The sequence below is a fragment of the Sardina pilchardus genome, chromosome 4 (assembly GCF_963854185.1).
Source record: "Sardina pilchardus chromosome 4, fSarPil1.1, whole genome shotgun sequence".
NCBI classification, from domain to species: Eukaryota; Metazoa; Chordata; class Actinopteri; order Clupeiformes; family Clupeidae; genus Sardina; species Sardina pilchardus.
Window position 1 is genome coordinate 31,959,701 of NC_084997.1, and position 12,050 is coordinate 31,971,750.

Consider the following 12,050-nt stretch of genomic DNA (forward strand, 5'->3'; position numbering starts at 1 on the left):
ACACTGTGATGCATCCAGTGCACTCTCGATAATGCAGCGGTAAAAGTTCACCAGGTTTGTTCCCACCCCAACGCTCTTTAGCCTCCTCAGAAAAAACAGTCTCTGCTGTGCCGTCTTGAGGATGCAGGACCGTGGAGTGTAGAGACCATGAGAGGGAGCTGGTGATCTGTGTACACCCAGGAACCGAAAACTGCTGACCATTTCAACTAAATGAGGTGGCATTAGCATACCTTTAACATTTATATCAACACAATGAGACATATTTTTGCTGTTTATTAAGTGGCTTTGCTTCTTCATAGTCTCCACTCCTATAGGTTTCCCTCTCAGTACTGTATGTCATCCCTGGTTCAGAGTCAGTATCAGCTCTAATTGTGCTGCTCTACTCTTACTGAGGCCTTCACTGGTAACATCCTCAGAGGGACATTTATGTCAGTACAGAAGTATGGAAACACTCTCTCAGTGAAAGTGTGTGTGAAAGTGTGTAGGTGTGTGTTATTATCAGGGTCAGAGAACGACAGCTTTCCTCTGTCCCAATCCAGCTGCACTCTGATCCTCTGGAGTTTCTGCTGCACTGTGAGGCGAGTGGAGGCATGAGGAGGAGCAAGTGCTCCATATTCAGCACCAGCACACAGCACAATCCACAGTCCACTCCTGGAGGATATGTCTCCCTTCCTCTGGAGAGACTCTGTCATCACACCCAAAGCCCACCCTGTGTTCTCTCCAACCTCCACATCCCAGTAGTGAGTCCCTGAGTTAAAGCCCTCAAAGCCCAGGACACTGCCATATCTATCAAATCTCTCTGGGTTATGAGGAAGCTGCTGCACCTCATCACCATATCTCACACTGGTCAGATCCTCAGACAGGATGAGTCGTGAGTGTGCAGTGTTGGGATCCAGAGTCACAGGAGCTGCAGAACGCACACATGAGCTGAACACTGAGTGGTGTGTGATGAGGATGTGAATGATGGTCATTATTAATAGTGCTGTTACCAAGTGTAATGGCAGGAGAAGTAGTAACAGTGACATATTTTTAGTATCTTAGCACTTATCTCTCTCTCTCTCTCTCTCTCTCTCACACACACACACACACACACACACACACACACACACACACACACACACACACACACACAATCGGAAATACTAGTACTGACAAACACTAGTACTAAACAAACACACACACACACACACACACACACACACACACACACACACACGCACATACACTCTCTCTTTTATCAGGTATACTGATCACTCTCAATGTCACTATATCTCACACACACACACACACACACACGCACGCACGCACGCATTTTCTCTCTTATCAGATAGGCCTACTGATCACTCACATATACTTCTGATCACCCCCTTTCTTTCTCTCCCTCTGTCTTTCTCTCTCTCACACACAAACACACACAGCCACTTATCACACACACTTCCACTCTGTCCCACTCCCACATGTGTTACATCACACAGGGACAGTGTGTAGTGCAGTGTGTAATGTGTCTAATGGTTTGAGTTTCTGTTTTGTAAACAAAGGCAGCTTTAAGCTGCTAATAACCCCTGGACAAATGTAACTGTATCATCTACCCCAGTAGCACAGTCTGTCCTCTCCTCATTCCTAACATTGCTGATGTGTGTTTGGTGATGTGGAAACAGCAGACTACTCACTGTACTGAACAGTCTCCTGCATCTTCTCCCAGACTCTGAACTTCAGGTTGCCCAGGTGCTTTGCCACATTGATCAGAGCTCCTGAAACCCTCTCTGGATCCTGCAGTGTGCACTGGGCTCTAGAATAACATTCAGGAGTCAGTGCTGCTGTGGGTTTGGGTTCAGAACCACAGAGAAGAGAGAGACAGACGGCAGATCACTCACCTTTCCACTGTGCTCTTGTAGTTCTGGAAAATAAGAAATTAAGGAATATGTCAGGCATTATTGATCTTTTAGAACCTGTACAATAACAGACTCCCCTTGTCAATTGTAAGGTTTTTATCATTGTAAAGTAACACGCACAGTGATTAGTATTCATCATATGCTTTTATCCAGAGTGACACAGACACTAATTATATAGTGACAACAGATGGTCAGGTGGTGCTGCTACCAATCCTCCAACACCCACACTGTACACAAGGCTCTGGACTCTTATCTTGAGGTTTGTTATTGACAGGACAGATGTATTCTTTCTGTCTCTTTATTTGATTTAGTAGCACGTTAGTTGAGTGGAGTGCACACATCATTATAAATGGACTTATTGTTTTACTAAAACGAAGTGCTCACCACAAGGCTGTTCATATGCTATTCATATCAATATCACCAACAACCTTTAGGTTGTGAAGTTGGGCGTGTATGAACAAAACACACACACACACACACACACACACACACACACACACACACACACACTGAAAATGATTTGATTCAGTGCATCACACACACAGACACACACAGACACCCACCCACCCACCCACACAAAATGATTTGATTCAGTGCATCACACACACACACACACACACACACACACACACACACACACACACACACACACACACACACACACACACACAACATGTCCTGTTTCAAGCCCTGCGGTCCTCACATTACATTTACATTTGCATTTAGCTGCACTCTTATCCAGAGTGACCTGCAGAGACAGATTACAGGGACAGTCACCCTGGAGCAACTCAGGGTTAAGTGTCCTGCTCAGGGACACAACTGTAGTAACAGGAATCAAACCCACCACCTTCTGACTTCTGATTGGCTGGGCCAAGTTCCCTGACCATCACCACCCTGTTGTTTATTTGCTGACTAAACATTTGACAGCTGACAGGACACTGACTACAAAGATCTCCTCCTCCTCCTGCTCCTCTTCCTCCTCTTCCTCCTGCTTAGATGAGACAGAGACCCCGCTCTATGACAGCCCTGCACTCTGACCAGTTAAGTGCCCTGCTGATTCTACACTTGCTTCCCTGGATTCCCTTCCACACTTGATTCCCTGCACTTTGACCACATCACCCAAGAACTGGAGTCACTGAGAACACAAACTAAACTATCATGTCAGACTTAATGACGTTCTGAAGTCATCACTGATCATGTGATCAGATCCACATTCATTCAGCCTTCTGCTGCTCTCTCATCTTAGTGTTTCTCTCTCCAAAATAACACCAACTGATTCCACAACCCATGATGTGGTATGAATGGGAATGTTTGATGTTGAACTGTTGAGCTTCATGTTGGACACTGATGCTCCAGACAGAGACTTCATATCTGACAGACAGGAGTTGAATCTGATCTACTATCCATCACAATCACTCATATGATGATGAGTAATATGGTGGTTGATACAAAGATCCTTAAATACCCTTGCTTTTTCAACCGTCTCTGATACAATGATGTGAGTGACATGAGGTGGTCAACGACATATAACAGAGTTATTTTTAAACCATTAAAGCAGATCTAACACACTTCATTATAGACAGTGGATGGTCCATACCTGCAGGAATGTGATGTCATCAGCTCCAATCTCCTTCTCTATGGCTCTGATGGTGTCTGAAAGAGATGAGATCTCTCTGCTCATCTTCTCAATCTTCTCTTTTATCATCTGACTCTTCTGCTTCTCTTCCTTCTTCACTGCAGCTATCCTGGCTGTCTCTTCATTATGTAGAAACTGGTGAAGTTTTTCAAACTCCTGTTTGATCTGCCTCTCTGTGCGTTGGGCTTGTGTCTACAAAAACAACCACAGGTTATGGATTCATTTTTATTATGAAACATACAGTAAGTCAGTATTTGAAACCATTCACAATTCTTCAAATGAACTGTCAGGTCTCACCTTAATATGTGCTGCTGTTTGGTCACACATGACTTTAACTTTTTCAAAGGTCTTCAGTTTTGTCTCTAAGGGCTGCAGTTTGATCTTCAGCTCCTCCTGCAATGAACATACAATTAGCCTTTAGCCTATTTATTTATATATTTATAGTTTATTCATCCCTGTGAGGAACATGAACACAATGACAATACAACAAGACTAAATGGTACTTATGAAAATGTGTATTATACAAAATATATAATAATAGGCAGAATCTATGTCCACAGAACAAAAACACACACTCTAGATCTGTGTGTACAAAGTCAGGAGTGATGTTGGGTTGCCATGGGATACCAGAGAGTAGATTAAAGGAGAATTCCGGCAATATTTCACAAAGATCTCGTTTCTCGAGGTCACCGAGTTCTGTCGGTAGGCTACAAACTCCCCCCAAAACAATCGGTTCTCCAACTATGAGCTGCCAAGCAGCTACAGCGCTAACTCTGGGGGCATGAGCATAGCGGCTCATCAACATGCCCCCAGAGTGAAATCATGAGATCTATGCGGAAATTCTCCTTTATATACTGTACATAAACACTGACAATATGTGAATATTTCCAGATCAAGAGTCCCATAATCTCATTTATTGAATGTCCATTATCTGGGAAGTGGTGTTTACCCCTTGATGCCACTTTTCAAAAACCTTTAAGCATAATTTATCAACCAGTGGAAAGTGACAAAAGGGTCACTTCTCCAGCTTGGTATAAAGTTTCAGAGTGTATAGCGACCGGATGCCAATCCCAGAGTGCCCACGCTATGTGTAACCCATGCTGATGGTTGGCAGCCTGGCGAGAGGGGGGCGGACCCCCTGGGGATTTGAACTTCCTGTTGAGGAAGTTGTTCCTCTTTATGGCCTGGGCCAGTTGTGGGCCACTGAGTTCTGGTGCCTTATTGGGGTCTAATTTGTTTTCGGCCAATAAACAAGAGAACTAAACACTGCCATTGGCTGAGACATCACAGTGCAATACCAGCATCCTGCAGCAGCACTGACTGAGACGCCCCTTTTGATACTTTGAAGCCATTCTTCTAAAGTGGAAATGTTGCATTGAGAGATACTGTTACAGGCGTAGCTACATGAATATTGAAAAATGTCAATGTCAATGTCAAGCAACAGCCAAGCAAACGTATATAACTTGTAACTTAATGATAATCATCATCATCATCATAATATCCTCCACCACATGATGGGTGTCACACATGAAGAGATATTAGAAATGGTAACTATGGAAACAGTGATGAGTGACTTTTTTCTTGGAGACAGTGTTGTCGGCAGTCAACAGTTTTAACCCTTTCATGCACGCATTATGAAAAAAAGTGTCTAGATTTTTTTAGTATTGATTTTACTCTATATGAGCCCAATATTGAAAATCAGTTGGAATTTTTTAAAAATATGCTTTTATATAGAAGTTATGTTATTGTCCACGTATGTGGACAGTGCGCAACAAAGGGGTAAAAAAGGATAAAATGTAATGACAGAAAATGTGGAAACTATGGCCCTCTACTTCCTCCATACTACCCACCCAGCCCTCTACTACCCCCATACTACCCACCCACCTCTCTACTACCTCCATACTACCCGCCCAACCCCTCTACTACCCCCATTATTGCTCACCGACCCTCACCCACCCCTCTACTACCCCCATATTACCCACCTCTACTACCACCACTACCCAACCACCCCTCTACTACATCCATACTACCCACCCCTCTATTACTAATCCACCCACACCTCTAGTACTCTCATACCCACCCCTCTACTACCCACCCAACCCTCTACTACCCCCATATTACCATACCACCTTGGCATTACCACATGTAATTAGGTAATTATTTATAAATATGTTTACCAAATGTTTGTTTCTTTGTAATTTAAAGCAATTAAAATCATATTTGAAAAAAAAAAAAAAAAAAGTCCTAGTTACAAAATCTAATTTTTGGCCATTTAACTCCTCTGTTGCGCAACGTCCACATACGTGGACAGTTGCTTTTTAGGGTCTACAGACTCCATTTTACATCCGATTTAATTTCTGAAAACATAGAGTTGTTCAACACACTCTCCTGTACAGCATAATATTTTTTTTTACATGATTTTGCCTTCTTGAGTACTAGCTTTTTACAGATATGCCTGGAGCATTCAGCATATGGCCATTACTGTCACTCATGTTGAATTGATGATGTCATCAAGCAGTCAATATTTCAATATAAGATGATACATATTGTTAATATATTGCCAAGGACCTACTAAAACTGCCCTGAAGTGGATTGGTGTATATCAACATGATAAATAAGTAGAAAACAGAGTTAAAGTTACTGTCCACGTATGTGGACGTTGCGCATGAAAGGGTTAAGAGCAGAATGTCCATCTATTGTTATATGAGAGGTAGTGCAGCTCCATCTACTGTTATATGAGAGGTAGTGCAGCTCCATCTACCGTTATATGAGAGGTAGTGCAGCTCCATCTACCGTTATATGAGAGGTAGTGCAGCTCCATCTACTGTTATATGAGAGGTAGTGCAGCTCCATCTAGTGTTATATGAGAGGCAGTACAGCTCCATCTACTGTTATATGAGAGGTAGTGCAGCTCTATCTACTGTTATATGAGAGATGGTACAGTATTTTCTGCTGGACGTCTCAGCTGAATCATTCACAATCATTCACTACAGTGCTTAATCTTTTAAGAAAATAAATTAAAATGTTTTGATCTTACCAACAGCATGGGAGTAGATTCTTACCTTACGGTCAAGTGCTGCTTCATCTATGGGCCTGAAGGTGTGATTGATATGCCTCTTTGATGCCTGACACACCACACACACAGGCTGTTTATCCTCCTCACAGAAGAGCTTAAGTTTCTCACTGTGCAAACTGCACAGCACCTCAGATCCTGCTGCAGCTCCCTGACTTCTCTCCTGTAAGAACGCCTCACACAGGTTCCTTAGAGCCAGATTAGGGGGCAGCACCTCCCTAGAAGATTTCCTCCTGCAGACTGGACATTCTCTAGATCCTTTGATTTCCCAGAACTTCTGCAGACAGACTTTACACACACTGTGACTACATGACAGGAGTACAGGATCCTTGTAGATGTCACAGCACACAGGACAGCAGTAATCCTCTTCTGGCATTGACGCCATTTTGTCCCCTAATGTCTTGTCTTGCTTCCCCAACCTTGACAAATTGTGTTTTTTTTTCAGTTCACAAGTACCAGTCAAATCTTCTAAACAGTGTCAGTATATTTTTCACAAAACTCAGTAATCCATCCGATACATAATTATAAACTAGAGTGGTGTCTGTTATTTACGGGAGAACTAACAGCACGGTCTCACCTGCACTTCCTCATCCAGTCAGAGCAAAGGTCTCTGGGGAAAGAGGACTCTGATTGGTCAGTCCTGCTACAGCTCATGTTCAGGTTGAAGTACCTGGATGTACCTGTGTTCTGCTGATACCACTCAGACTTTGCCCATTTGGATTAATGTTCTACTCATATGGTGGGACAGATAATGCTACAATGAGTGCGTTTACATGGACATTAATATTCCGAATATGGACCTTATTCTGAATATTGACAATATTCAGAATAAGGTGTTTACATGAGTTATTAAAAGAATACTCCGTTCATATTCCCGTTTACATGACACGCAGCATACTCTGATTAATGAAAGTTCTAACGTGCCTTCCCTGAATGTTTCCATAGTAACTTTATCACTAGCTATGCTGCCACATAGCCTACTGTAGGCCAATCTAATGCCGTCTAACGTATTTCTTCCTCGCTTCAAAGTGTAGCCTACTTTCTTCTCCATTCTCGACATCTTTTCTGAGGCTCCGCTTATAAATAACTTTGAAAAGTTTGCCGCCAGAAGTTCTTTTTCGTTTCTTTTACTGTCGCGACAGAAAAATACCATGGGCCGTCAAACAGTTTGTTGTTATTTGCCATAATGCTGTGTTTAATTGTCGCGAAATACCGTGCATATTCCAATAGAACGTCATTATTCCGAATAAGGTGTTTACATGTCTAGAATGCACCTAAATAACCAGAATATGATCGGAATACTCCACCTATTTCATTCCGGTTATGCTTATTCCGAAAATGACCTTATTCTGGTTAAGGCAATCGGAAAATGATGTTTACATGGGAGTATCTTATTCTGAATATGGTCTTAACCAGGTTAATATCGGAATATAAATGTCCATGTAAACGCACTCAATGAGTGCGTTTACATGGACATTAATATTCCGAATATGGACCATATTCTGAATATTGACAATATTCAGAATAAGGTGTTTACATGAGTTATTAAAAGAATACTCCGTTCATATTCCCTGTTTACATGAAGACTGATTAAAAGATTATTCTAAGGTTCTATAGAATGCCCCGTGATTATCTCGAAGTAGAGGCCTAACCGTAATCTCCATAACAACGCTCCTGCAGCATCAGCATCAGCTTAACCATGGTCCCGTTTACTATGATTTCGGTTTTCTTTCTCTTTATCCAAAAAACAATCCTTCAGATTTTAATTTTAGCTGTGATAAAAGCCAATAGACGTAGGAGGATACAACTAATGCAACAGGCTTCTGCTATCACCATCACGGAGTTGAGTCTATGCAGTCCCAGAAGACCACGTCGAGTTTGGATGGAAGTCCGTAGCAAAGATTGGTGGGAAAGGGTTGTTTTGAAGGAGTCTACGGATGAAGAGTGGAGGCGCAATTTTCGGATGTCACGGAGGTCATTTAGCAAGTTATGCACTCAAATGGAGGGGACCATGAGTCCGGAGGAGAACACTGTTCGTCCACCTATACCGCTGCAGATGCGAGTGGCAATAGCTCTATACAAACTAGCTAGTTGCGCAGAGTACCACATCATTGCCAATCAATTTGGCGTGCATAAATCAACGGTAAAAAAAATCGTTTACATGTTCTGTAAAGGAATGGTATCAGATGTAGCTAAGGATCTGATAAAGGTGCCGAATCTGGAGGAGGCTCATGGGATTGCTGAACGTTTTGAGAGGACGCACCACATCCCCCAGGTAATTGGCTGTATTGACGGCACCCACATCCCTATACTGCCACCAACAGACGGGTACAGGGATTTTGTGAATCGGAAAGGATGGCCGTCGTACGTCTTACAGGCAGTGGTGGATGATAAATATTGGTAAGTAGGTTAAAGTAAACGTTGACCTAGCGTAAATAACCAGCAAAATATGTAGTTTACTATGATAAATAAAAAATAAATCAATGTGTGGTACTGATAATTCTCCCCTTCCATCCCCATCAGTTTTTGGAGTGTAAACTGCAAGGTTCCTGGTAGTGCACATGATGCCAATGTGTTGCGGCAGTCACAGCTCTTCAAAAAGGCCCATCTACTCCCAAAAGTAACAACCTATCATTCAGTTCAGTGTAGTCTGATTAGATTAAATCCAATTCCTTAAGGTGACACTAACTCTTTGTATGATTTTTAGGGTACAAAGGTGATTCAAGGGAAACCGGTACGCTATTTCCTACTTGGGGATCCAGCGTATCCACTGATGGACTGGCTAATGAAAGGGTACACTCACTCTCAGGCCCTAACGCCTGAAGAGGACTCTTTCAACATCCACCTCAGCTCAGCCAGAACAGCAGTTGAGATGGCATTTGGAAGGCTTAAGTCTAGATGGAGGGTCCTCCTAAAACGGAGTGACTTCCACTTTACCTTTTCGCCTTACATGGTTACAACTTGTTGTGCTTTACATAACTTCTGTGAGCGTGAGAAAGACACTGTCCCTCCTACCTCGGTCGAAGTGGTAGGCCTAGCATCTGAAAATGGGGCCTTACCTCAACCTCTTGGAGCCCCACAGAACCAAGTCGCCGATTCCAGTGCTGCTGACATCAGAAAAGCACTAACGGAGTACCTGGCTGCAAATTTTCCATTACGGAGAAGTTTCTTGTAAATAAATTCTAAATACTTTCCTTGAAAATATGTTGTTTGTTTATTTATTTATTTACAATCAATCAATATTATAATTTGGTTTACATAAAAGGTAATAAATAGGCTACATTTAACACAATGTGCTAATTTATTCAAGTTAAATTATTTGAATTTTAATTAGCCTAAACAAACATAACATTCAATAAACACTTAACACTAAACTGATATAATAGCTATAAGCGAGTAAATGTGCGGGCATAGTCAATGTCCCCCTGAAAAGATGCAAACATCGGCTGGGGCTGGTGCTGGTGCTGGGGCTGGTGCTGGGGCTGGTGCTGGGGCTGGGCGCCTCTGAATCCCTCTACCAGCATAGAGATCATCCTCTCATTGGAGCGGGCGTTACTCTCCATGAGAGCAGTCAAAAGCCTCTCCTCCCTCTCCTCTGACTGTTGAATCTGGGCTTGCATGAGTTGGTTTTGCTGTCCAAGCATTTCTAAGATGAACTGCTGGTGAGATGTTGGCCTTGCAGCTCTCGAGTTCCTCCTCTTGTGGGACTGACCTAAACAGTAAAAGACAGAAACGTATAGGCCTAAAGATACAAGGATGTTTCATTGGACACATGCATAATGATTACTAATGTAAAGAATGCAGTGACATTGTCAGTTCCTTCACCTATTGTGCATATGGGTGGCAGTGTCTTATGATTATAGCCTACTGTGGGTTGGTGGGCTGTATGTTGTCTGGAGTGTGGCTTTTCTATGATGCAGTGAAGTGGGGGAGTTGAGGTGGGGTAGGAGGGCAGTCAAGTGTGTGTGTGTGTGTGTGTGTGTGTGTGTGTGTGTGTGTGTGTGTGTGTGTGTGTGATATATGGAGGATGTCAGAGGTCATTCAGCCATGTTTATCATTGACAATCAGATCCCCACAATTTCCACAATAAATCACCTGGGTTAATGACGGGATCTGCTTGTTCCGTTTCAGTGATGTCAGTACTGCTACAAGCTGATAGATCGTCGTTCACATCATCTTCTGTGACATCTTGATGACATAAACGAAAATAAGCAGACCTAATTGACTCCAGTGTTATGCTCAAAACATACTGGCTATTGGCTAGCTGCTAGGCTAGGACTACTTCACACAAGCAGTTAAACTTACCATCGTCCATCGTTACATCAAAACCGATGTCCACCCCGCTGTCGTCCATATTCGACAACGGTCTGTGGCCAAGAATACCGTCCATCAGATCAAAAAACTGAAAGTTAGATGGATGAGATCCACTTGTGGCGTTTTGTTTTTTTGCAGCGTAATACCCAGTTTTCAACATCTTCCACCGATTTCGTATCTGCTCCGGCAATCGCACAAACCCCTCTTCCTTCATCCTTTCAGCAACTTTTTTGAACATATCTCCATTTCTGTGTTTTCGTCCATCCAAATATTTCATGATGTCCATTTCCTTTAAAACCCTTATCATGACGATAGTTTCCCCCTCGCTCCAAAAGTGTAACTTTTTCACAGGTCCAGACATTTTCTTTAGCGGTAGCTGCAGTTTGCAGCTGTAGGCTAGCAGTAACGGTAACAATCATAGGTAACAATAACGGTAACAGTAACATTAGCAGCAACGGAAACTGTAGCAGTATCGCTCATACAGTAATTTGCCGCCAAACGCTCGCGAGAGAAAGACATTTCATGGCCGTCAAACAGTTTGTTGTTATTTGCCATAATGCCGTGCTTAATTGTCGCGAAATACCGTGAATATTCCAATAGAACGTCATTATTCCGAATAAGGTGTTTACATGTCTAGAATGCACCTACATAACCAGAATATGATCGGAATACTCCACCTATTTCATTCCGGTTATGCTTATTCCGAAAATGACCTTATTCCGGTTAAGGCAATCGGAAAATTAAGTTTACATGGGAGTATCTTATTCTGAATATGGTCTTAACCAGGTTAATATCGGAATATTAATGTCCATGTAAACGCACTCAATGAGTGCGTTTACATGGACATTAATATTCCGAATATGGACCTTATTCTGAATATTGACAATATTCAGAATAAGGTGTTTACATGAGTTATTAAAAGAATACTCCGTTCATATTCCCGTTTACATGACACGCAGCATACTCTGATTAATGAAAGTTCTAACGTGCCTTCCCTGAATGTTTCCATAGTAACGTTATCACTAGCTATGCTGACACATAGCCTACTGCATGTCGCTACTATGCCGTCTAACGTATTTCTTCCTCGCTTCAAAGTGTAGCCTACCTTCTTCTTCATTCTCGACATCTTTTCTGA

The 12,050-nt window shown here is 42.4% G+C and overlaps 2 protein-coding genes across 2 annotated transcripts; both read right to left on the reverse strand.

Moving 5' to 3' along the window:
* Positions 1 to 358: 358 nt before the first annotated feature.
* LOC134078851 (E3 ubiquitin-protein ligase TRIM35-like) lies at positions 359 to 6,986 on the reverse strand. Its single transcript, XM_062535007.1, has 6 exons — positions 6,591 to 6,986; positions 3,826 to 3,921; positions 3,490 to 3,720; positions 1,875 to 1,897; positions 1,671 to 1,789; positions 359 to 907 (listed from the first exon to the last, which is right to left on the reverse strand). Exons 1-6 carry the CDS (start codon positions 6,984 to 6,986, stop codon positions 366 to 368), a joined length of 1,407 nt encoding a protein of 468 aa, XP_062390991.1. The 3' UTR covers positions 359 to 365.
* A 2,906-nt stretch (positions 6,987 to 9,892) lies between these two features.
* LOC134078852 (uncharacterized) lies at positions 9,893 to 11,443 on the reverse strand. The gene is made up of 3 exons (XM_062535008.1): positions 10,907 to 11,443; positions 10,697 to 10,789; positions 9,893 to 10,313 (listed from the first exon to the last, which is right to left on the reverse strand). The coding sequence occupies exons 1-3, from the start codon at positions 11,274 to 11,276 to the stop codon at positions 9,988 to 9,990; spliced, it is 789 nt and encodes a 262-aa protein (XP_062390992.1). The 5' UTR covers positions 11,277 to 11,443; the 3' UTR covers positions 9,893 to 9,987.
* Positions 11,444 to 12,050: the final 607 nt, after the last annotated feature.